Source organism: Colobus angolensis, unplaced genomic scaffold (assembly GCF_000951035.1).
Source record: "Colobus angolensis palliatus isolate OR3802 unplaced genomic scaffold, Cang.pa_1.0 Scaffold181, whole genome shotgun sequence".
Taxonomy (NCBI): Eukaryota; Metazoa; Chordata; class Mammalia; order Primates; family Cercopithecidae; genus Colobus; species Colobus angolensis.
The window spans coordinates 3547488-3573535 of record NW_012114944.1 but is presented as its reverse complement, the minus strand read 5'-3'; the positions used below and the strand labels follow the sequence as shown (position 1 = coordinate 3573535).

Genomic DNA, 26048 nt, shown 5'->3' with positions numbered 1-26048 from the left:
AGGGCACTGCCATTTGCGATCTCAACCAGTTGATCCTCTTCAAGCATGAACAAAGTCGACTGACCTGGCTTATTCACAAATGGGTCGTGGATCCATTCCTTCCCAGGTCGGGATCTTTTGTGGTTGGGAAGTAATGCTCAAACTCTTTTGAAAGCTGAGATAGGTGATCATGCACCAGCTGCGAGAAGAAGACCCTGGCTCAGGCTCTTTCAAAATCACTGCTACTGTTTGAAACATGTCAAAAATCCCAATGCTCAGAACAGAAAACTAAATAACGTATGTTCTCACTTATAAGTGGGGGCTGAATGGTGAGTATACATACATGGACATGTGGAGGGGAACAACACACACTGTGGCCTGTGGGGGCTGGGGAGGGAGAGCATCAGGAAGACTAGCTAATGGACAGTGGGCTTAATACTTAGGTGATAGGATGGCACATGTTTATTTATGTGACAAACCTGCACATGTACCCCTGAACTTAAAAAAAAAAAGTTTTACCACTTATTCTGTGTTACTAAAATGTTCTGCTAGTGGTGACTGTTAATTCTAAAAGAAATCTCTAGAGCAGGCCTCATAACTCAACAACTCTGGCCAGTGATCCACCTTTAGAACGCCATCTCGCTTCTCTGTGTAAGAGAAGTGTTCTCTGCATCCATCTCACAGAGCTGTGTGAACAGACATGGGTTAAGGGCATGTACTTTAATGTGGTTGATAATTTTAATCACATCCTGCAAAACGTTAAGTTCAGGTGACATTTGTCAGCTAGCCAGCATTTCTCTAAGGATGACACAGTGCATAGACTCACATCCAGAAGTGACCTCTTTGACTCGAGTAGTAAACCAGAAAGCCGTCCAGTCATGGCAGCGCTCCATCTGTGCATATACGACACAAAATGACCAATTCAGTTTTCCTGATATGTAATCATTCAAAAGACTTGAATAGTTCTGCAGCTGTGGTGTTGGTTGGCAACGAAGTACACATAACACAGTCTCATGCACATCCTCCTGAAAATATATCGCACAAAAACAAGCATTGTTGCCATGTTGTCAACATTGGCAGACTCATCAACCTGCATTGCGTACCACGGTGACTCATCAATCCTCTCTAACAACTGTGCCTCAATATCCTCTCCTATTTCATCAATTCATGTAGTTATGGTGCTAGCCGAAAGAGGAACACGTGCCACCTTTTGAACTGCAGCTTAACTGCAGCCTCTCCTAAAAGTTCATGACAAATGTCCTCAGCAGCAGGCAGGATCAACTCTTCAATAGTAAAGGGCATCTTACTTTAGCAATGCAGTTAGTTAAGAACTTCTTTGCTTTAGCAATGCAGTTAGCCACTAAGAATGAGATGTTCTCAGTGCAGTCACATTTGATGAAGTGGAAGCTTTCAATAATTGCCTCTGTTTTTCATGTTCACATTTATTTCTTTTGAAAAACTCCAAAGGCTTGTCTTTTAAATGTAGGGTGCTTGGTCTCCAAGTGGTGAAGCAACTTTTTTTTTTTTTTGTGAGATGGAGTCTTGCTCTATCACCCAGGCTAAAGTGCAGTGGCGCAATCTCGGCTCACTGCAACCTCTGCCTCCCGGGTTCAAGCAATTCTCATGCCTCAGCCTCCCAAGAAGCTGGGACTAAAGGTATGCACCACCATGCCTGGCTAATTTTTGTATTTTTGCAGAGCCGGGGTTTCCCCATGTTGGCCAGGCTGGTCTTGAACTCCTGACCTCAGGTGATCCACCTTGGCCTCCGTAAGTGCTGGGGTTACAGGCGTGAGCCACTGTGCCCAATCAGTGAAGCGGTTTCGAAGGTTTCATGGCTTTGTTGGATAGCTGGTTGCCATATATTATACAAAGTGGGCTTGGAGAATGTGAATCATCTGTTGCAATGAACCCGTAATTTAAGGAGCACTCTTGGTATTTTCTTTTCAATGAAGCTTTCTTTTCATTGGCAGTCTTGTCTTCCGCTGTCTCATTATTGGATCTTTCCCCCTTTACAAAGAAGTTCTCCAGCGACGTTTTTTACTCATGTTGGATAGGGTTAGCTTGTGGGCCTACCAAAACTGTGACTTAGACGAATATGCAGTGCAGGAAAGAGGTGCGGATGGAAGTGGTAAATAAAAAAATGGGCAAGCCAGGCACGGACTAAAATAAGCATCAGATTCTGACTTAAAGCCTGTCACCAGATGTAGCTGTACAACTGAAGTACACCAACTCACTTGCCACTATAAAGCCTGCCACCAGATGCAGCTTAATTGTCACTTGCCACTCACAGATAGGGTTTGATGAGTCTGCAAGCAATTGATTTATTATGATCTCTGTACAGTCAAACCTCTTTGCTAATATTAATCTGTATTTGCAGCCACTCCCCGGCACTAGCATCACCACCTCAGCTCCACCTTGGATCATCAGGCATTAGATTCTCAAAAGAAGCATGCAACCTAGACCCCTCACACGTGCAGTTCACAATAGGGTTTGTGCTTCTATGAGAATCTAATACCACTATTGATCTGACAGGAGGTGGAGCCCAGACAGTAATATAAGCAATGGGGAGTGGCTGTAAATACAGATGAGGCTTCCCCACCACTCATGCGGCCTGGTTCCTAACAGGTCATGGAGTGGTACCTGTCTGTGGCCTGTGGGTTGAAGACCCCTGAAGTAGGAAGTCTTGAAAACAGCAGAGTGGCAAGCCTGTAAGAGTAAGGGGTTTACAGTTTAACATGCGCAGCATCCTAAACTAGCTTGTAGGCTTCAGGAGACGCTTCCCGGGCCAGGTTCAATGTCTCATCCCTGTAATCCCACCACTTGGGGAGGCTGAGGTGGGAGGATCCCTTGAGGCCAGGGGCTTATGAAATAGGCCTAGGCTATCAATTTAATGGAATGCCTACATTAAAAAAATATACACACACGCGCACGTGCACACACACACTTTTCCTCAATAGTAAGAACATCTAGTAGCTTTTTTTTGAGGCAGCCTCTCTGTCTTCTGAGATGGAGTGCAGTGAGGCACAATCATGGCTCACTGTAGCCTCAAACTCCTAGGTTCAAGTGATCCTCCCACCTCAGCCTCCAGTCTTCTGAGTAGCTAAGATTCCAGGTATGTGCCATCACACCTGGCTAATTTTTTTTTTTCTATTTTCTGTAGAAACAAGATATTGCCATGTTGCCTAGGCTAGTCTCAAACTCCTGGGCTCAAGCAATGCCCCCCGCCTCGGCCTCCCAAAGTGCTGGGATTACAGGTGTGTGCCACTGCGCCTGGCCAACATCCAATAGCTGTTATCAGAGGCTTTGAAAGGCAGACATCAGGTTCACTGGATGCTGAGTTTACTCACCTTCATCCTCCTCCTCTTCATCCACACCATCCACCTCAGCATCTGAGTCAGGTGCTTCCTGGTCCTCTCGGTCATAGCCATCCAAGTAGGTAAGCTGGGGCAGGAGCTTAAAGACACTCTCTCGGTAGTCATTCAGGTTAGTAACCTCACAGTTAAAGAGGTCCAGGCTTTTCAGACATTCTAACTTTTTCTGAAGAAAAGGATCAAAAACCACAACTCCTAAACCAAAGGAATATAAGTAACAAACCCATCTCTTGAAGAGGTAAAATTCTAGGCTCTATATTCGATTCCTGCTACCCATTCAGTCTCATATATAAAAAAACACATCAAGTCTTTTGCAACCTTTATATTAGGTTACTAGACTTTAGTCCCTCTCTTCCTTTATCTACTCTCCCAGAGAACTATGTGTTTTTCTGGCAGCATAGTAGTCTAAAGCAATATGAATTGAAAATAATTTTTATTAAATCCAGATATTTTCACAGTATGAGACAATCAAACAGTTTAATAAATTTAGCTGAAACAAATGTTAACATTCGAGTAATCAAATGGCCATTAAGAACTTCCTGGGTATCAAGCAGTCTTTAATGTTCTAGGGTGGTAGTATAGGGAAAAATTCAGAGATTTATAACACAATCTCAGGGTGCTTACAATTTTACTTAGGACACAGACATGAAACATTAGAGGATGAAATATAATAAAATATAAAGTGTGGCAATGCAGCTATTTTCAGGGAAGACAGGAGTCAATACAGGCTGGGGAAAAAGCAGAGGGGCGCAGAGTTGAAACTTCAGAAATATGGAGAAACACTGCACTCTTCTTTTTCAATGTTTGGGGAAAAGACTGACATGTTACCAGACTTCTATGATGTGAAGGTCTTCAGATTTTATTTACCATACCTTGAAATTTTGTTGCAATACCTTATTTCTTTGGAACCATCAGTTTCATCTATCTAAAAACAGTTAAGCTATAAAAAGTTGGCCTAAGTCAAGTTTTCTGAGTAGTCAAAGTGCATTGGAAAATGTCTATGTATTTACTCAGATCTTCATTTGTTATTATGTGTACTAGCATTTCAATCCCAGGTCTATTAAGTTTTGATTAAGGGTAAATTAAGAGACTACACTATAGGCAAGTCAGGAGATAGCAACAGGAAGCAACAGTAGACCCTTGTAGATAGAAGAGGGAGCAGCCTATGAAAGGCAAACCCAATGTGAAGTAGCACATAGCCTGGTGCCTTCCAGAATAGGGGTAATAAGTACATATATCTAGATAGCTTCACAAACACAACCTTAATGGTTCTAAATCAAGAGAAAATCCTTGGTATTCTCTAAGAAAAGAGTACTAAAAACACCCAAACAAACATTAAGAGGATTTCCACATGAAATAATTTCTAAAAAATAAATATTGATGCTTAACAGGCTTTGCTGCTTTATTAGGAAAGCTGTCACAACACTCACAACGACCTGAGAAGAAAGGCAAACAAAACAAAACCTTATTTTCAGAACTCAAGGTATCTATGTAGTTCTGAGGAGATATAAAATGATATGAAAATCTGCCTCAAGGCTCTAGAGCAGGGGTTGGGAACGGTGGTCCAGTGGCCAATTCTGGCCCACCACTTGTTTTTGTAAAATAAGCTCTACTGGAACACAGTCACACTCATTTATTTATGTATGGCTCCTTATGTGCTAAAATGGCCAAGCAGACTAGTTGTGACAGAGACTATATAAACAAGCTATAAAGCCAAATGAACCTACTATTTGGCCCTTAGAGAAAAGGGCTACTGACCCCTGCACATGAAGAAACTTGATCTTCTTGATCAAGAAAGAGGCTCCCACACTTGTTTTATTCATGCAGGGAACACACAGCAGGGTTACAGCAACAGACAAACGTTGCACCCCTCAAAACATAAATTGTACAATGATCCAAGAGTCTGTGGATCAAACAATGTGCTTACATAGTCAGTTCCTTGACGTCTTAAGAAAGCTGTCCCCAGCCCTTCTGGTCATAGAGCTGCTTTTGTATCATGTAATTTTCAGATTAGGTTTCCTTCCAGTCAGGCCCTGACTTCCAGAAGCCCAGGTATGACTTCTTGCCAAAGAGGAAAAAAATGCTGCAATGCCACCCCAGACAGCTAGCTAGCATACTGGCTTTCTCTTCACAAAGACTGACTCAATGCCAGCTAGAGTCAGCTTCAGGCAGCTTTTCCAAAAAGGTTCACTCTAAAAATTCTCCACTTAAAGGAATGAGCCATTTATATTTCAGAATTATTTCCTAGAAATAGGTGCACAAAAACACATACAACCTGTGATATTTATCTAACGCTTTTTAATACCAAAAGTCATTTCCCTATCTAGTTTCACTGACTCTTCCAGTATACAGGGCCTCCAAGGTGCTCCTGTTTCTGAAACTGTAAAATTATGTGAGATTTCTGGCTACTTCCTGGCAAAGCACCCCTTATCAAACAATTTGGACATGCCAACCAGCAGGTTGGAAAATGAAATGAAAGCAAGAAAACAACAAAAATCCCAAATAACTATAGTACTCTGGAACTGCTGAAAGTAGTAAAATTGTGCTTTAAGGCCCAATAGGCACAAAATACACTATACACAGATTATTCAGGATCCCAATGTAATGTGTAAATACTGATAGAAAAAATTACAACTCTACCATACCAGAAATTTGATGTAAGCTAATAGGCTAGCCATAATAAACATTAAACATTTTATTAACAATAATTTTGCTTGCCTTCTTAGAATTTAGAAGGGCTTTGGGGGATGGTTTGGATGGCCCAGGTCTCTTAAAAAAGGTGTCCAAGGAAGTTTGAATTGATGCCTTCTTTGTCTCTCGATTAATGTCCCTGTAGCAAGCAGAGGCATTCACAATCATTGCATTGACTGTAAGAACTGGGCTCAAAGTAGACGGTGTTCAAAATGTATGTGGTTAATGAAGATGAGGATGGTGTTTTTCCCCACTGAAGAACACTGCCAGAAGTCAAAATGGACCCAACTTCTCCCCCCTTCACCTTCTCCAAGTTAGAACTTCAGGAGACCAACCTAGCACCGCCAGGAATCTCAGTGCCAAGTACAGCAGAATGGCGGGACCCCAGGCTTTTCGAAATAGCTCTGGTGTGCAGCCCTGTGGCTCTGCCACAGGGTGTGTGACTCTGGACAAGGGATTCAGCCTCACCCAAGCCTTAGCTTCCTCAATATAAAATAAGGGCCATGCTATTTCTATCCACTTTGTAGCCAAGTTTTTTTTTTGACTATTACTAATAAAACATGCCTAAAGCACCCAGTAAGTGTATGGGTATAGCAGATCCTCTAAAAATGGTGAACACAACCAAGATTACTTTTCATCCTTCACTATCCTGGGGGACTGAGACTTTCACAGCCACCAGAGGGTCCTCTTATACATTACTGACCAGATCAGGAAAAAACTCAAGCAAACAAATAACTCCCACACAGTATGTGCTTCTGCTCCATTGCTGTGTGCTACAACACTGAAAACGGCTTCTGATCATCAGAGAATTCAGGCTGCCACGAGAATTAGGTAATGGCCAGTCATCAACTGGCCAACAGTGAAAAGGTACTGCCTGCTACTCTGTTCTTTAAAAATCAAGCGAGGAAAAAAAAAGTGGGGGGGTGGGAGGAGAAGGGTTTCTTATGCTCACAACAACCTAGGATTAGTATGTCTGTCACTAACCAATAAACAAAGGCTTAGTGTAGCCCATCTGAATGGGAAAGCATCAGCAGTTAAAATTTGGTGCTCCTGTTGGAATTCCCAGCTTAAGGAAATTTGGGCATGAAATAAATTTACAGGTGGAAAGAGAAGAACAAGTCCCAAGGGCTATGGAAAGCACAGCAGACTTCGATTTTTTTTTTTTCCTTTTTTGAGATGGAGTGTCATTCTGTCACCCAGGCTGGAGTGCAGAGGCATGATCTCAGCTCACTGCAACCTTCGCCTTCTGGGTTCAAGTGATTCTCCTGCCTCAGCCTCCCAAGTAGCTGGAATTACAGGCGCCTGCCACCACGCCTGGGTAATTTTTTGCATTTTTAGTGGAGATGGGTTTCACCACGTTGGCCAGGCTGGTCTCAAACTCCTGACCTCAAGTGATCTGCCCGCCTCGGCCTCCCAAAGTGCTGGGATTACAGGTGTGAAACACCATGCCCAGCCTAGACTTAGATTTGAATTCCTACTCTGCCATTTGTTCCAAACAATTATCTACATTCTCTAAACTCAGCTGCCTCATCTCTAAAAAGAGGACAGTCATTCTCTCTTCCCTGGGTCATATAAGGATACAATGGACAAATGTTCATGTCCTTGGATGCAGCAAAAGTCAGTAAATGTTGGCTTAAATACTAGAAATGGGGGTTGGTTTGAAGGAAATGAATAAAACTGGTAAGAGCCTGAGTATCTGGGTATACCTGGAAAAAGGGCAAAATGCATGGAGCACTGGTGAGGCATTACATTTGTGAGAAATATGAGCTCTTAAATATGGACAACTTAATGAAATGTAAAACTAAAGAGACTCAGCCAGACATGGTGGCTCAGGCCTGTAGTCCTAGCACTTTGGGAGGTCGAGGTGGAAGGATCACTTGCAGGCAGGAGTTCAAGACCAGCCTGGCCTAACAGAGTGAGACCTCTCTAAAAGAATACATATATTACACACACACACAAAGAGACTCAGTGAAAGGTGATTAAATCTGTATTGGAGCAGTCTCAAATTGTTTAGGAAGGAAAAGATCTTCTAACTGTTGTCAGGAAGTCCTCTTCATTAAAAGAAGCTACAATTTAACTCTGTCTTCCCCTGAAATAAGAGCATTCTATACAAGTGAGGTGAAATCCACATATTTTAATATACTCTGACATCAGAATAGAGACAACAGAGAAGAAATGTCTTACCCTCTAGGGTCTCTTCTGGATTCTGAAAGACACCTATATGCTACATAACCCTCTGCCAAATAGCACAGCCTATGGGGCTGCCCTACAAACTGCATTAAGCCCCCTGCCTCCAGTCCTGCCTCTGGAAGCGCTTTTCTGGCCACTACAACTTCCACACAAACTGGACAAAAAGCAAAGTAAGTACATTAACTTACAAAGCAAAGTAAATACATACTTTATCTTATTCTCAGAACTCCTAAGTGAGGTTAGTAAGGCAGGGATTATTATCCTCCCTGCTATAAATGAGGAAACTGAGGCCCAGAGAGAAGAAGCAGTTTGCCCAAGGTCACACAGCAAGTCTACAACCCAAGTGGCACTAAAACTTAGCTTTGCATATCTTATCCCAATATGTAAGACTGAGGAGGATCTTGGGGTTTCCATGCAAAACTCTAGGCAACAGTAATCCAGGTAGAATACAAGATCATGAATTAGATGACTTAAAGCTTAAAATGGAGCTGTCTTTGATGGTTTCATCTACAATTCAGGCATGCCACACAACATAAATAGCCTTTTCTGTTAGAGTATAAACGTGCATAATGGCTTGGCCAGTCTGGGGGAAAAATTGTTAAGAGACATGTTTAAGGCTATATAGTCAATATATAAATTTCAAAAGTGGACCCAAAACAAAATACCCCCAAAAATTCTCTTCTGAAGGATGCCACAATATCAGGCAGGGAGAGAGCAAAGTCACAAGAATACATCTAGCTAGAGAGGCCCTGATCTTTAAAACTGGGACTTCTATAAAAAGTAAAAAACCACCACTTTCTCAACCAATTATTATTGCCAGTAATTTCCCCCCCACTATAAAGAAATATGAAAATGAAAATGACCAGTAAATCCCAGTTTCCAAATTCTCGGTTACTTACCAAAGGTTCCAAGGTGCTGATATCTTTCAGTTTATTTCCACTTAAGTTTAGATGTGTGAGATTTGGAAGTTTTTCAGCTAACATGTCCAGACCTCCAAAGATTCTATTTTCACTGAGTTCAAGCTGCAAGAGAAAATGGATACAGCACAAACACAAATACACAAAGAGAAAAACAAATCATTTAAGGTATTATAAGTAACCAATACAGTTCTCAAATATGTATCAAGATCAAATGATCCATATTTCTATCAGGGCATGTGTGTTCATTTTGTTTAAATCCAAATAATTAACAGCAGAAGGAAAGGTCAGAAGTATTGTGTTTTCCTAATCAGCTGCTACTAACAGCTTACTCAAGAACTGGTCTCTAACATCAGTGAATAAATTTTCCAACTTAAAAAGTAGGTCAAAACCAATTAGAATCCTTTGACAAGTTGTAATACCCTATACCTGCCAGAAAGAGTAAATGGTTTAATAGTCTGTGCATTCTGAGCAGCTTATTTTGTATGCCTTCAAAGCTTGCAATGCCCACTTGAAACCTAATTTCTGGACAATACTGACACACACTGTGGAGTTCTACACCTGGAAGCCACCAGGGAATGTTGCTCTGAAAGCTACGAGAGAGGGATGGGCTCTACAAGCCCATAAAGAAGCTTCATAACCTCAGGAAAGGGAATGGGTCAACAGGGGCAGGTTTATGAAACCAGCTCCCTAGAGGCCACATCTTGCATAAACCTGGCACTAGCCTTTATTAGAACCTACTCTAATTTCTAAGCTGCAAGTCAAGTAGCGCAGGCAAGTAATGTGCCAATGAGGGAATGAGCGTTCACCAAGGAATATTAGAATCTTAGAGTAGAAAGAATTGGAGCCTGGAAAGCATTGTGAAGAACATCTAATTCAAGCTCTTCCTTTTGCAAGAAAACTCGGCTACACAGCTGGTTCTAATTCTCTCTTTTAAAGTGCCAACAACAATAGTAACTTTAACCCTTACATAGTATTTAAATGCCAGGCACTGCTCAAAGCACCAGAAACACCTTAACTCATCTGATCTCACAAAAACTCTATGGGGTAGGCAGAATTACCACTCCTGTTTACAGATGAGGAAAATAAACTTGCTCAAGATCACCCAGCTGTTACCATAGTGGGCCTATGATTTGAAGCCAGACAGGCTGGCTTCATAAATATCCATGTCCTCCTTATTATGCTACGTACCTAGAATAGCATGAAAGCTTCATGTAATAAAGTCTTTGCCATGCAATGAAACGTATTACATGATGCAGAGTAGAGTAACTTTTAAAAATATGAGTATTTGCTGAAAAAGTAAGTTAAAAAAACAAGTCAGCTGCTTAAGGTGTTGTTAAATATTTCAGAAGAGGAAAATGTAACATTTCAAAACAGTTTTTTCCTTTCAATGGAATATTTCAGTGAAATACCCACTCATGGTCTAGGTTTAAAAACATAAGCCCATAAATAATAGTCAAGTGTTAGCTTTATTGGTGATTTTAGTAAATCAAATAAAAACAGAGCTCACTTATCCTCACCCATGTTTTAAACCATGTGGTTAGAATATCATATACACATGTAACATCCATATCCTTTTAACATGTGTATCTCAGGGAGTAGGAATAACAAGGCAATCTACCAAAACAAGGCAGTCTACCAAAACATTTATTAGCATATTTATTTTGAAATGAAATAGATGTGTAAATTTAGAAAATTTGTGACATTTACACATCAATTTTTTTTCAGTACTTATTTCTTGTTAAAAACAGTTTCTGGGCCAGGCACAGTGGCTCATACCTGTAATCCCAGCACTTTGAGAGGCCGGGGTGGGCTGATCACCTTAGGTCAGGAGTTCAAAACCAGCCTGACCAACATGGTAGAAACCCCATCCCTACTAAAAAAATACAAAAAGTGGCCGGGGGTGGAGGCGCATGTCTGTAATCCCAGCTACTCAGGAGGCTGAGGCAGGAGAATCGCTTGAACGTGGGAGGCGGAGGTGGCAGTGAGCCAAGATGGGGCCACTGCACTCCAGCCTGGGCAACAAGAGTTAAACTCCATCTCACAAACAAAACAAAACAAAACAAAACAAAACAACACCAGTTTGTGTTCTGGAATAGGAAGAAAATAAAGTTCTTATTGATCATGAGTACACTCAACCTGCCTTTAAGTATGATTCCCTCTCATTAGCCCTATAAGTGAAGTGATTAATGTTTAAATGTTAAAAGATTTTAATTCATGTACTTAACGCCCACCCCCCTACACACAAAACCAACAAAAACAAAAGCCCTGTCCTCCTCAGAACTCAAGCAAGCTCTATTCAGAATTCAGAAAGGTTTATTAAAGTCCCTATAAAAATGGTCACTGACAGGCTGATTTCTGAGTAAGAGACCAAGAGTAATTTAGGAAAATCAGAATGCTAGGAAAACAACACAAAATACACACTAAGGATCTGCTAGCATCAAGTTTATGTAAATAGATGCTAAAAAGCTATCCTATGTTTAACTGGGCTAATCAGCGCTTCCAATGTCACTGATAAACCATGCAAATATAAAAGGATTATACTTGAACCTCTAGTATATACTTAGAAGGGGAAATTTCTTTCTCATCAGAAACAGTCACCTGAAACTCATGAAGACTGCCTGAGCATTTATTAATATTACCTAACACAAGGCAAATAAAGCAAAACAAAAAACACTTCTACTTTTTAATTCATGTATTATACTTTTTTTTTTTTTTTTAAATCAAGACAGAGTCTTGCTCTGTCACCTAGGCTGGAATGCAGTGGCGCGATTTCGGCTCACTGCAACCTCAGCCACCACCTGGGTTCAAGCGATTCTCGTGCCTCAGCCTGCCAAGAGTAGCTGTGACTACAGGGGCGTGCCACCGTGCCCAGTTAATTTTTTTGTATTTTTAGTAGAGACGGGGTTTTGCCACGTTGGCCAGGCTGGTCTCGAACTCCTGCCTCCAACCTTGGCCTCCCAAAGTGCTGGGATTACAGACATGAGCCACCATGCCCGGCCTCATGTATTATACTTAACCCACTCCACCCCCTGCAAAACAACAACAAACAAACAAACCCCAATACCAAAAAACTAACTGTCCCACTCAGAACTCAACCAAGCTCTAGGAACAACCTACCTTTGCCCAAGTTTGATTGCGTTTTCTTCTACATGTGCCTTAGTTTAAATAAAGGTACAACTTAACTTTCCTAGTAAAGTGAATATTGAAATGGCAGAGAATTCTGCAGGACTTATATAACCACGTATCTTTTCCTATACAATGGAAATGATAGGGGGTTAGGAGATACGGGTTCTAGTTTTGGCTCTAGTACTAACCACTTCTGTGGGTGGCTTTAGGCAAATTACTACACTTTTCTGGTACTATTGTTGTGCCTATAAACTAAGGGGCTGGGTTAGAGGAGCAAAGTTTCTTCCAGTTCTGACGTTCTGGGACCCTGTGACAGTTAAATGTGCAATGACCAGAGAAAACATTTTTATGTAGCATTTGGTCCTTTTTTCCGAAAGGACAGAGAATTGGTTTTATAACAATTAACAAATAAATTACTCACAAAATACAGTAATTATTCTTCCTAACTTCTATTTACTGAGCACCCAACATACATTATTTCCAAACATCACAGCAATTCTGCAAGGTCAAGTAATACCACCAGTTTACAGGTGAGGAAATTGGGCCTTAGAGAGATTAAGTAACCTGCAGAAGTGCACCCATCAAGGAAATGCTAGGGCTAGAATTCAATCCCATATCTGGCCAGTTCCAAAGGCCATGTGCTTTCTGCTACACTAAGTACTTCCTTACAGGTAAAATCATACATTTTCCCTTCCCAGGATCATTCTCTTTTACCATTAAAGAAAAAGCACTTACCTTTTTCAATTTAGGCAGCTTGGGGAGATTTGAAACTGAGATCAAGCCTACATTTATTAAACTGAGGAACTCTAAGTTCACAAATTCAGCTGTTAAGCCCTCAATTTTTCCATCATTTGATTTGCAATTGTCCAAGACAAGTTCTCGAACCTGTGGATGACAAAGAAAAAAGGATAAGCTCTCAAAAACACATTGAAAACAAATAATGCAAAAACTTCTACCATAAATATCCTGCAAACACACCCATATATACAGGCAGCCTCTTACTCAGACCTAGATCTTAGTTATAAAAAGATAAAAACTGATTAAGCCTTCAGTAACAATATACTGACAGATTCAAAGATGGAATATTACTCCATGGGTACAAACACACTCTTTATTTTTCCAGAAACAGAAAGTATACTTCTTAAGATATAAGTGAAATAAGTGTATTCCCCTTATTTCTTTTCTCCAGGCTGTTCCCCAAAGGGCAGCTTTTATCTAAATGCAAATGCAGAGTGAAGACACCCTGTAGGCTGGTTCTACTTGAAGGCCCAGAAAATGACCACTGGAAAAGAGGAAAGCTTTATGTTTCCTATCAAGACCACTAAGAGATTCTGGCTAGAGGTTTCTGCACCAACACACTTTCCAACTCTGGTTTCATTAATCTTTGCCAAGATTATCTTGACACTGGGAAGAAATCAGGATGCAAGAGTCCTTAATTGAAAACAAAGATCAATCTGCGTTGCACGTTTCTAGGAGAGAACTGCTAGATAATAAATTAAATTTCATTTTCAGGCTACACAGTCTCCTTTTTCAGAATTTAAGTCCATCCAAGAGTATCACATCTGGCCAGGCACAGTGGCTGATGCCTATAGCCCCAGCACTTTGGGAGACTGAGGTGGGCAGATTACCTGAGGTCAGGGGTTCAAGACTAGTTTGGCCAACAAGGTGAAACCCCCTCTCTACAAAAATACAAAATTAGCCAGGCATGATGGCGAGTGCCTGTAATCCCAGCTACTCGGGAGGCTGAGGTGGGAGAGTGGCTTGAACCTGGGAGGAGGACGTGGCAGTTAGCTGAGATTTCGCCACTGCACTCTAGCCTGGGCAACAGAGTGAGACTCTGTCTCAAAAACAGTATCACATCTGATGATCTGAACTTTTTAATATTGATTACTTAATAGTCTACATGCAGATCCACCACAATAATCCATGTTGCCATTCTTGCTCTATGATCATCCTGAAAGTTGCAACTTTTTAGCCCACTTTGATTTACTCACAGTGATGCAAATTACCGTTCTAACTGCACCAACAAAGGCATTCTTTTAGTGAACCTACCATATTTAATAGCATTAAATAAGCACGTATATGGTAGGGAGATACTGATAGTCTGAAAAGAGAATATGAGCTATTAACAGTGTCCTCATCCTCTCATACAACATCCAATGACACTACTCTAGTAATTGCTATCAATTATAGAGTACTTAATCATTTATTATTTTTACCACCACTCTCCTTCCCCCATTTACAGAGAAGGAAACAGATTTCAAGTCAGCAATACCCACAATATAGTAAGTGCCTAACCACTTCTCACTACCCCGTCTACTTCCTCTTCAGAAGCCAGGCATCCTTTTTACTCTTTACATCCACTTACTTCTTCCCTTCCTTCCACTTTTATTTAGATATCTCTGCCATTCTTCCCTTTTCTGATAAGAAATGAGCACATCTGAAAACTCAATAGGTCAACTCTGACAAAAGCTGGGCTCTGGAGACAGATGCCTGGGATCAAATTCTGGTTCTCCTCTGCCACTCAGAACTTGTGTGACCTTGTTTGAGTCACTTAACTTCTCGGTGCCTCAGTTTCCCATAAAGTGGAGATAATAGAACCTACCTCACAAAGTTGTAAAGACTAGGGCTTGGAACATTATAAATGGCCAGAAAGTAACCTCTGGGTAAAGAGAATGGAAAATGTCAGAGACCTTTGCTGTTTACTTTACTTATATCTGTACTAAATTTTTTACAAGCATATATTTATTCTGTATTAAAAAGAAACTAAACATAAAACCAACGAACCATTAAAATTTTAGAAAGGTCAACTGCCATCACCCACCCATGTAAACAGTATATTGCAATACAATTAAAATGTTCCCATTTACCTTGGGAGATTTTCTAAAATTCTATCCAAAATAATCCAAAAATGTTATACAAAACACACCAATATGCCAAAAATGAAGTGAAGAAGAATTAGAGTTAGCCATATTGCCTCTCAGCTCACAGAGTGAAATCACCTCTTAAAGACATTTCTTTCAACTTGCAAAATTCCACTTTAACCACTGCAAGGCGTCATCAAAAAGTACCAGAGGACTCAAATGCAGGTTAAAAAAATGTGTTTGCTGCCTGGGCTTGGTGGCTCATGCCTGTAATCTCAGCACTCTGGGAGGTCAAGGCAGGTGGATCACCTAAGGTCAGGAGTTCAAGACCAGCCTGGCCAACATGGTGAAACTCCATCTCTATCAAAAATACAAAAATTAACCAGAGATGGTGGCATGTGTCTGTAGTCCCAGCAACTCGGGAGGCTGAGGCAGGAGAACTGCTTGAACCTGGGAGGCGGAAGTTGCAGTGAACTGAGATTGTGCCACTGCACTCCAGCCTGGGTGACAAAGGAGACTCCATCTCAAAAAAAAGAAAAAAAAAGTCACTGCTAGACTAAGCTTCATGATCACAGGGTCATGTATATTCCGGTTACCACTATATCACTGTATAAGAGCCTACATAACTGCTGAATGAGGAAAAAAATGGTCACAGGTTTGTCAGCAATACTGTACAGAGGTTTGTGACACAATTGCGGGGGACTAAGATGAAAACCTGGACATAAAGGGGACCAACTTTCTGATCAGAGTATTTTTTAATAGCCAAAGAAATTACAGTGTGTGGATATACTATAAATCATTTTACAATCCTCCCTGTTGAACATTTGTGCTCAATTTTCCCTACTATAAATAATGCCATATCTTTACTTAAAATGTCTTCTGTGTTTAGGACTGTGTCTTCAGAATCCATTGCTAAGTGAAAGAATACAAACATCTGAGTCTGTTATTAGTTAAGAGTTCTTTATTTAAAACATCAACTTCTCTTTTAAATGAGTAGTTCATTTTAACTGCTGCAAAATTATTTTCTGATTTATTTGACTGTTACTTTTTGTAACCTCTCGATTATGGAAATTCTGGCTATTTGCATTATCTTGTTCTTGAGGATATCTTCTATCGTTTTTACCCTAAGTGAGGAAAAAATAAATACCCCAGCAGAAACACTAACAAAGGACAGACAAGCTCTTAAAGACAGAAATAGCCAACAACAACTGTTCAAGGCCAGATGCAGTGGCTAGTGCCTACAATCCCAGCGACAGAGACCCAGTTAAAAGAAAAAAAAAAAGTTTGGCTGGGCACGGTGGCTCACGCCTATAATCCCAGCACTTTGGGAGGCCGAGGCGGGCAGATTACCTGAGGTCAGGAGTTTGAGACCAGCCTGGCCAACATGGCGAAATCCCATCTCTACTAAAAATACAAAGGAATGTGCTGGGCATGGTGGTGTGCACCTGTAGTCCCAGTTACTCGGGAGGCTGAGGCAGGAGAATGCTTGAACCCATGAGTCGGAAGGTTGCAGTCAGCTGAGACTGCGCCACTGCACTCCAGTCTGGGCAACAGAGCAAGATTCTGTCTCAAAAAAAAAAAAGGTTCAATTTTAAGTAGTAAAAATGCATATTAAAAATGAGGTATCATTCTACCCTTGTTGGAGGAGGGACAGCTCCTTCAAGAGAGATGGCTAGGAGAGACAGAGATGTAAGTGAATTTATTAAGTGAGAGTGAGAAGTTCAGGAAATGAATACCTGAGACCTTTAACTGCCTCTACCAGTAAGAGGCAATAGGATATACTGGGATAAATAGGGCAGAGAGTCGTTGGGCTAGGCAGAAAAGGCATATCCCTTGACTTTTCCAGGAAGGCTGAGAATGTAAAGAAACATGCTACCCCAAGAACAGAATGCAAGAAGCATATTGAGAAGATGAGTCACTGGGGAATAAGCACAGAGGATAATGGGAATTACTGCATAAAGCAGAGACCACTGGAGGGCCCCACTCAGAGCTGTACCCAAGGATAGCAGGTCTAAATGTTCCATCAGCCAACTTCAAAGTTGTTGAAAATTCTCAACAGGACCTTAATGAAAAGGTATTCTGAGCTCAGATATTGTTTCAATGGCAGAAAAGTGGCATTTGAGGTGCAGAAAAAGTGTATTTACACGTGCAACACACATACACAGGTGCACTCACGCTCAGTGATAACTGAGTAGTTAGAATTTAGGGCCTATATACCTAACTTAGAAGAGGAAAAGATAGGAGGAGAAAAACCTTTTGGGAAGAACAGATTTCTTTAGGGAACACAAATGGGATTTTCACAACAGATGAGAGATCAAGTTTACAATGTCTGTCTACATAGATATGAGTGGTCTTTGTTTTCTTAGGGCCATAAGACTACTTATGTTGATGCCCCACCCCCACCAGAGATTTATTCTTGGCCTCTTTCCTGGGAACAGGCACACTCCAAAGGGAGAATTCCCTCGTATGTGATATGTATTTGCTTTTAGCCAGATAAACTCCAAGTAGACTTCTCTCTGCATCTGTTGAATCTCAAATATCTTCAGCTTAAAGCAATCTTTATATCAACTCTGGGGTTCTCAGTGGATCTCCACAGAGCTAACTAAGCCTCATCATCTCTTTTCATTCCTCCCTGGGTATAGAGATCTAAACTGCCTTGCAAAGGAGATGACAGCTTGGGAAGAGTGTGACTGAGACAGTGAGTGGGGCTGGGGTCAAGATGATCCCACAGCTTCCCAATCTAGATTCAGAATAAACCAAAGGTCCTAATCAAAGGAGAAAGGTCCTGGTTTCTTCTTATATCTCAAATCCTCCCAGAGCTGTTATCTAATGAAGAAAGGTTAGGCAGGCCCTTGTTCATTTGTGCATAATGATCTATTTGGTCCAAGAGTTAACTGGCCTTCTGCTTGAAGATGGACAGTTTAACTTTTGGGGCCAAATTCACTCCTCTTCTTCCCTCATCCGCCAATTAAACTTGCCTTTTCTCAAGCACAAATTTAAGGTAAACATTTAAAAATGAAAAATCCGTACTATCTCCTGCTTAACTCTTATATTTGTTTTCTACAGTTAGCAGCAAAACAGTAGTTTCCTACTACTTTTTCCTTGAAAAATCTGAACTACAGTGCGGCCAAATACCTTTTCAGATCTGACTGGAAGATATAACAATGATTTATAACACTATCTCTCTAAAAAAAAAAGAAAACACACATATTTTAGGTTCTAAATGGCAAAATGTCTATGAGGTCCTTCTTTAAGTTATGATGAGTCTAGGTCATGGGAATATCCCCGGCGCTTGGAGGTGGGGGCCACAGGAGATGGAAAAATGTTTTTCCCTTTCATAATCTTCAATGTGCTCATTTGCCACTCCCCTAGCTACTACGAAAAAAGATCAACTTTACTTAACTGGTGGGGTGATGCTCTCCAACTACACCAGTTGTCTCTGCCATAAAAGGAGGAGAGAGTATGGAGGAATTAAAGATCTTTGTGAGTTGTCAATTCTTTTAATTAGAATACTGGTTATTATGGTAAGTGAAATAATCCCAAAATATAGAAATTCCTGCTATCCTTGCAATTTCCATCCTTCTGAGTTAGCGTTCAAATCTTCTACCCATTAATTTAAAATAATGTTTTCAAAATAATAGAACTTTTTATTTTATTTTTATTTTTGAGACGGAGTCTCATTCTTCTTCGCCTACGCTGGAGTGAAGTGGTGCTATCTTGGCTCACTGCCACCTCTGCCCGCCCCCCACACCCTGTTTCAAGCAATTCTCCTGCCTCAGCCTCCAGAGTAACTGGGATTATAGGCACCTGCCACCACACCCAGCTAATTTCTGTAGTTTTAGTGGAGACGGGGTTTTGCCATGTTGCCCAGGCTGGTCTTGAATTCCTGACCTCAGGTGATCCACCCTCCTCTGCCTCCCCAAAGTGCTAGGATTATAGGCATGAGCCACTGTGTCCGGCCGAGAACGGATTTATATTAGTGGTTCTCCAATGTGTTTAAGACCCACCAATACCCTACTGGTGGGTATTAAAAGAAGGGAACCACTCTGAAAAGCAATTTGGCAGGGGGGAAAAAAATAACATTATAAGATGTTTTATTTCAGCAGTATTTAAAACAGCCAAAATCCCTGTGAACAACCTGAGAGAGATGTTTAAATTATGATCTATGCAGACATTAATAATGAGTCTATAAAAAAAAGACACACACAAAGATGTTCACTGTATTTTTTTTCTAAACAAGCTAGCTAGCATTCAGATTATTTGATGAACCAAGTTTAGAAAAAATTTAAACATTCTAGTAGACTATACACTAAAGTGTCTAGATGGTAGGTTAGGCATGTATGTCTATCTTCTTTTTACTTATCTATACCTACAATTTTTTTGGCCTATCTATATCTAATTTTCTTCAATGAAAATATATTACTTATACAAGGAAAAAAACCCCGATTAGTTGCTATGCAACCAATTAGAATATCCGATTGAGCTCAAAATTACATCACAGTAGACACGATAAAAGAGGTCAAATGCTGGGGAGGGGGTGCGGATCAAAAAAAGATGGAAGTTAAAGACAATCTACATTTTTTTCCCAGTAAACTGGGACTACGTAAAGACTGCTTTTATTTTGGTATATGAAACGTCACAATCCAGCAAATAGCACACCAGCACTTCGCAGGGGCATAGACTGCAAGCCACAGTAAGGAAATGCTTGGCTTTCTAACTTTGAATGAAAAACTCAGAGCTGATAGGAAGGCTGATTGTCCCCAGATGCATGGTTAATGGTGTGCTTCTAACAGAGCGACACGTTCAGTTTACTGAAGGGTAAGAATCTCACATAAAGAACAGGTATTCTTTTCCAATTTTGGAATACAACTAAATGTGGTTTATATCTAACTACTGCATGTCAGTGTCTTCTCATCTTACTGACAAGACCTCCAGTTTCCATGGTATATTCTAGCACTGTTCAATTTACTCTCAGTGAACTGCCAATATTTTATATAAAATATTTCCTTGTCATGCAAAATAGCTCCTATCCTTGTCTAAGTTTTTAAACGGTAACCACCATTCTTCATGAAGATTACTTTAAAATGCCATCTTAGGCCATTTTGTTCCACTATGAGAATACACCCTGCTGCTATAAGAGCTGTTTTGCACTTAGAAAAAAAAAAAATTCAGTATTTCTTTATAATCCCTCGCCCTCATCCCTTAGGGAAATGGGCAAACTTGTGTTTATAAGGAATAGGGATATAGTAATAGGTGAACTGAAGAAGACCCTAGTAACACTTTTATGTTTACCTTCTTGTCTTCCTTGGTCAGATCACACAAGAGCCCAATTGAACAAAAGTGTTACTAGGGTCTTCTTCAAACCCTAGTAATAAGAAAAAAGCCATATACACAATAAAAGCCCACCTGGTCTTAAACATAAGAACACATTTACAATTAAACCCCTATTTGCCCTCTTCAAACACTCTTACATCTCACTTGACTTTAAAATCATTAAGGTCAACCATGGGACACTGCTGTATATTTCAGAGCATCCTATGCATACAACAGTATACCTTCAACGGGGTAATGGATTCTTGTTACCCCACATGACAAGTCTGCAGGATCCCGGACGCCAAGCCTACTGCGTAACAGCTGACCATGCCACCGATTTCTGTGGCGTTTATAGTATGTTCCAGCACATCGCACATAAGGTATCATGCGACTAGCTGAATGTGATTTTAAGGGAGTGATCTCCGAACTTTTCATTTGCCTTAAAGATGATGCCTCTGTGCGAAAAACACTTTAAACTCTCTTTTAGAATTTCCTTCAAAATCTACAGCATTTTTTCCTGAAAACCCTTCAGTTTTAGGTCAAAGTTTTATTCGTCCACCTGGGTTCCTAACTCCCATTGGTCTCAATCTCCCTAAGGGGAACCTTCCTCTACCCCCACAATCTCAGCTGGCTCCCGCAACACTCTCTCAAGGCCTCACAAACTCTCCCAAGTGCAAAAAGCACCACACCACCTCAATGGTTTCTCAGGCTTCCAATGTTTACTTAATAAACCGGTGGATTCTGCAGGCCAGTGCTGCCAATGCAGCACCCACGAGCCACTTGTCACGTTTGAGCACTTGAAATGTGGATAGTATTACCGAGAAAATGTTTTAATTTAACTGAATTAAATGGCTCTGGCCTGACTGGCAAGGAGGTTAAGTTGATTACTTGAAAAATGAACACGCGGCCAGGAGCGGTGGCTCACTCCTGTAATTCCAGCACTTTGGGAGGCCGAGGCAGGTGGACCACCTGAGGTGAAGAGTTGGAGAACAGCCTGAACAGCGAGAAACCCCGTCTCTACTAAAAATACAAAATTAGCCCAGCGTGCTGGCGCATGCCTGTAATTCCAGCTACAGGGGAGGTTGAGGCAGGAGAATCGCTTGAACCCAGGAGGTGGAGGCTGAGGTGAGCCGAGACAGCGCCACTGCACCCCAGCCTGGGCACAAGAGAGACTCAGTCTCACAAAAAAAAAAGAAAAAGAAAAATGAACACCTGTAGATATACATGTGTTTTTAAAGCAATATTACTTCATATATGAAATCATCATCTAAGGGGAACAGCAGGCCAACTGTTATTTCCCGGAGGGAACACTACTCGATAATTATAACAGATCTTTAGTTTGAGCATATTCTTAAGAACTCAAACTCTAGATTTTCAAGCATTTCTGAAGACCCACATGTGTACTTCTCTCGCAGGCACTTTGGCTGATTTTAGCTAGTCCATAACCTACGGATTTGCAATTACGCCGCAATGGAAAAGTCTGGAACGAACACCTTCCCATGGCAAGAACGCCTCTCCTCAAGTTTTGCGGCGCGAACTGGACGCCCCGGCGATAGGCTAGCACGTGGCGGGCACAAAATGTCTGACGGAAGGTCGGAAAAATGCGCGCCCGCGACCCTCCATCTCGGAACCCCCGGAGCAGCCCACCCTCGCGGGCTCTCCGGGAGGGACAGCGCCGGGCGGTGGAGCCCGGCCCACCCCGCGTAGTGGTGACCTCAAAGACTAGAAAGCAAGGATATAAAACGTCGAGCACACTAGGTGAACCCTGGTCGACGAATTCCCACAAGTTCGCGACTTGTTAACCACAGCCACCTGAGGGCACGAAACCCGGCAGCTCGCGTAGCCCGGGGCGGGAAGCCCCGCGGGGCCGCCCTCGGCGGGAAAACCACTGGTCCGCTGGGTCACCCGGCCGCGGCGCTAACTGGCCCCGCGCCGGTTCGCGGAGTCGGGGGACTCGCGGCGGCGGGCAGCCGCGCTAAAACCGGGAGACGAAAGGGACGATTCCCACAGACCGGACCCACGCCCACGCAGCCGCGCCGCCAGAGAGCCTCCCTCAGGCCCCTGCAGCCCGGAAGGCGCGCGGCTGGCCGAACCAGGCCGCTCTCAAGCACGTGGGAGGCTAGAGGCCGCCCGGCCCACGAGCCGAGCCGAGGCCCGCCCAAAATCCCGCGCGCCGAGCTGAGGCCCGCCCGAAACCCCGCACGCTCGGCGCGGAGCGGGGGTGGCCGCCTGCCGTTGCCCTTTTAAGAAGGGGGAGGGGATCGGCAGCGCGCCCGCGACGGGATGAGTCGGCGGCGGCCACGGCGCGCGGCTCCCGATAGTACGAGCCAAGCCCCGGCGGGGCGGGGGGAAACAGACCCAGGGCTCGGCGCGGGAAGAGGCGGCCGACAGCCAGCGCCGAGGGAGGGCGGGCAAGGCCAAGCTCGTGGGCCGGCTCACCAGGCGGAGGGAGACGGGCACCCGCCAACATGGCGCTGCGGCGGCCTGTGGCGCGCCCCGGCTGGCGTGAGGAGCCGCCGCCCGCCCACACGGAGGGGCCATCCTCCCGGGGCAGGGGCCCCGGGCTCCGCCGCCGCGGCGCAGGAGGAAGGGCGAAGCCGTCGCTACAACGGCTGGCCCCGGTCAACCCAGGCTGCCTCTGGGAGGTCGAAGTGGGCAAGGCCGTGGGCAAAGAGGGAGCGAGGAAACAAGAGAGAAAGTTTTATTTTTAGGCTTGAAAAATGGCGGGAACCGCGTCCTTTTTTCAAACTTGGCCTCGGGAGGGCCCGCGGTTGCGCCACCTCCGCCGCCCTGGCCAGCCCCTCCCCCGCTCTGCGCGCCAGGCCGCGCCCGCCCAAGCGCCCGAGGGGGCTTCTCGCTCCCTTCAAAGGAAAAAAGCCCCCTCCTCGCCCCACGGCCGCTGCCCTCGGCCGGGCCAGCACCCATCGCGAGCTCCAGTCACAAAAGCCCCCCCTCCGCCCCGCCTCATCCGCGCCCCTTCCCCGGCCGGCCCGGGGCGCGCGGAGCCTGGCCTGGCCCAGACGGGGATGGCCGCGCAGCTCCTCGACAGGCCCGGCCTCCGCCCGGCCGCGCATCCCGGGAGGCTGCAAACATGGCTCCCAGCGTTACACAACCCCCGCCTCCTTCCCTCGCCGCCGGCCACTTGCACACGCGCTCCCTCCGGGGAAAGACCCTGGCGGGCGAAGCGCTCAAAGTTTGCTTTCCCCCACCCCGCTGCCTTCCTCTGGCCGCCCCAGGAGCCCGCGGGCGGCAAAGAGTTAATCTTCGCGCACTCGCTCCCCCCTCCGCGCCCGTCCGCCTTCCCCGTCCGAGCCCACGAGCTGCGCTCTTCCCCGCGCCGGGGCCGGCGAACCCTCAGGCCGGGCCCCGCAGGTGGCCACCATTACATGCAAGTCATCAGGGGAGAGGGCGCTCAGAGGGGGCTCTGCTTACAGCTGCCGGGGTCCGGTTCCTCAGCTCCAGGTGGATCCTCCTCTTCATGTCCATGTTCCCCTCTTCCCCCCTCTTCAAACTTAACTTTCCGCGGCGGGGGCGGAGGGGGGAGAGGCGTCCCGGCCTGCGCAGCGAAGGCCGTGGGAAGGGTTTGTTCGCGGCAGAGGCCGACGGCGCGGTCCTGAGTGGCTGGCGGCGTACAGGCAGGCGAGCGGAGCCCCCGGAGCCAAGTTACTCACGGGAGCGGAGAGAAACCATGGAGGGAAAAGGGGGCTGGAGCGCAGCGCTGGGCTCACTACCGCCGCCCCCGGCCGCGGCCTGCACTGCGCTTAAACCGGCGACGCGGCGCGGCAGCTGCTCGGCTCCACTCGGCCCGGCCCGGCGCGGCGCTGCTCGGCTCGGCGGCCGCGGCTGCACCAAGGACGGGGCGGGGAGACGCGCGACAGGCGGGGCGGAGGCTGGGCAAAGGCGCAGCCGAGGTAGAGGAGCGACTTCCTCCCTCCCTCCGATTGCACGTGGGGCGGCTGATGTAAGACCTTTCTCGGGGGTGGGGGTGGCTTCCCCGACCCCCGCCGGGCTGAGACTTCTCCTCCCGGCCCCACCTCGTGGCGCCCGGAGCTGGGTCTGCGGCCCGGGCCCGGAGGTTTCGCAGGAAGGGCTGTTGGGAAGCTTGGCAGTCCGGCTTCAGGGGTCCCTAAAGCCCAGTCCATCCGGGGAGGCTCACGGGGGCAGTACGACGCCTGCGGAGGCGCGAAATGTGAAGAAGCCCGGGACAGAGAGGCTTTGAGGTTCACCTTTTGCCTGCCACACAGTCTGGGGCCAACAGGCCGAACACCGCCGCCTCCTTGGCAGAGTGGCGTCCGTAGTGCCGCCGAGGATCCGCGCGCCCCTCGTCGGGACAGAATCGTGGCCGGCCGGCCCTGGCATGGCAGCTGGGGTCGCTTGCTAAGCCACAGAGCAGGCTAGCATCTCCACCCTCTTCAGGAGAGTCTCCCTCGGTTTTCTAACATTTTACAATTAGCATGTCTAATAGGGCCTCAGGGTTTCCCCGCCTTTTTTTTTTTTTTTTAATCTCATTTATTCGTTAGGGCACCCCTGTGAGGTGTGTAAATTCTTGGTGGTCTAAGTTTCGCTGAAACCTGGCAGGCAGCCTTTGTCATGGTCTGGCTGAAAGGGTCCCAGGGGTTAGAGCACCAGATCGCGGTGGGTGTTGTGCTTTGCAGACCATCTGGGAATGACTTTATATTCAGCGTAAAATAAGTAAATACGTAATATGTCAAATACAACGTGAGATTGTACTGACTAGAAGCACCAAAAACTAAGAACAATTTGTTAAAGAAAAACTTGAAATTCTGTGCATTAATATAAAGTTTTATGAAGTTAAGAAAGTGCCCCAATTCGTATTTTACCTAAATTTTAGTGGCAAACAACCCCAACTTAGTTGTAAGCCAATTATAGATCAGCTTTTAAAATACTGAGTGAGTTAACATTTGAAGATGAAAGTTTTAGAAGGAATGTGGGAAAAGAAAAACTTTCTAGTATGTGGTTCCCTGACTCCTGTTATAGTCTCAGCAGATGTCTTCATGACAAGGGAAAATGGAGACATGTTCTCAGGAGGTTACAAGAGGTCTGTAACTAAGGTTGTGAGAACCACAGGGCTATGCAATGAGGGATTTTACAAAAAAACTAAAACAAAACAAATAACTACCAAATCGGTTTCATGAGCCAACAAGCGATTATTGAGCATCTGCTTTAACGGGCTTGATATTATTTCTCTGATTCTCAGACAGCTTTCTGAAGTAGGTGATAATTTAATCATTTTACAGATGAGGAGCTTAGGAATTTTAAGCTGCACGTCCAACAAGAAGCGGAGCTAAGATTTAGACCCAGATAGGTCTGACTCTGCAGGCCACCATCTTCTGCTACATCATCAGTCTGTCTTGAGTGGAGGCATAACATGGTGGGGGGCTGCATTGGTGCTGTGGGTTGGAAACAGTTGTAGAGGACTTTTAATACCAAACAGCATGCGACTGTCCTCTTGCAGGAAAAGAGGGGATGGTGCTGAAGGAGTCCTGGTGGCTCCTGGAGGAGATGGTATTAATCTTTAGCATCAGGGCAAATCTTGAGACTCTGTCCTCTCTTTATGGCCAACTGGAGGGTAT

The 26048-nt window shown here is 44.3% G+C and overlaps 1 protein-coding gene and 1 long non-coding RNA gene across 4 annotated transcripts in view; one reads left to right on the top strand and one right to left on the bottom strand.

The window, feature by feature from the left end:
- Positions 1-24304, bottom strand: part of ANP32B (acidic (leucine-rich) nuclear phosphoprotein 32 family, member B) — a 31614-nt gene extending 7310 nt beyond the window's left edge. For all 3 annotated transcript variants that reach the window (XM_011939475.1, XM_011939476.1, XM_011939477.1), the window contains exons 1-4: positions 23887-24304; positions 13013-13162; positions 9131-9253; positions 3327-3516 (exon numbers count right to left, since the gene is read on the bottom strand). In XM_011939475.1, coding sequence (XP_011794865.1) covers positions 3327-3516; positions 9131-9253; positions 13013-13162; positions 23887-23940 — 517 coding nt within the window. In that variant the 5' untranslated portion in view covers positions 23941-24304. The remainder of the gene's footprint in view (positions 1-3326; positions 3517-9130; positions 9254-13012; positions 13163-23886) is intronic.
- On the top strand, positions 19698-20930 carry LOC105509942. Its single transcript, XR_001001497.1, has 2 exons — positions 19698-19983; positions 20671-20930. It is a non-coding gene; the product is annotated as an uncharacterized LOC105509942 (long non-coding RNA).
- Positions 24305-26048: the final 1744 nt, after the last annotated feature.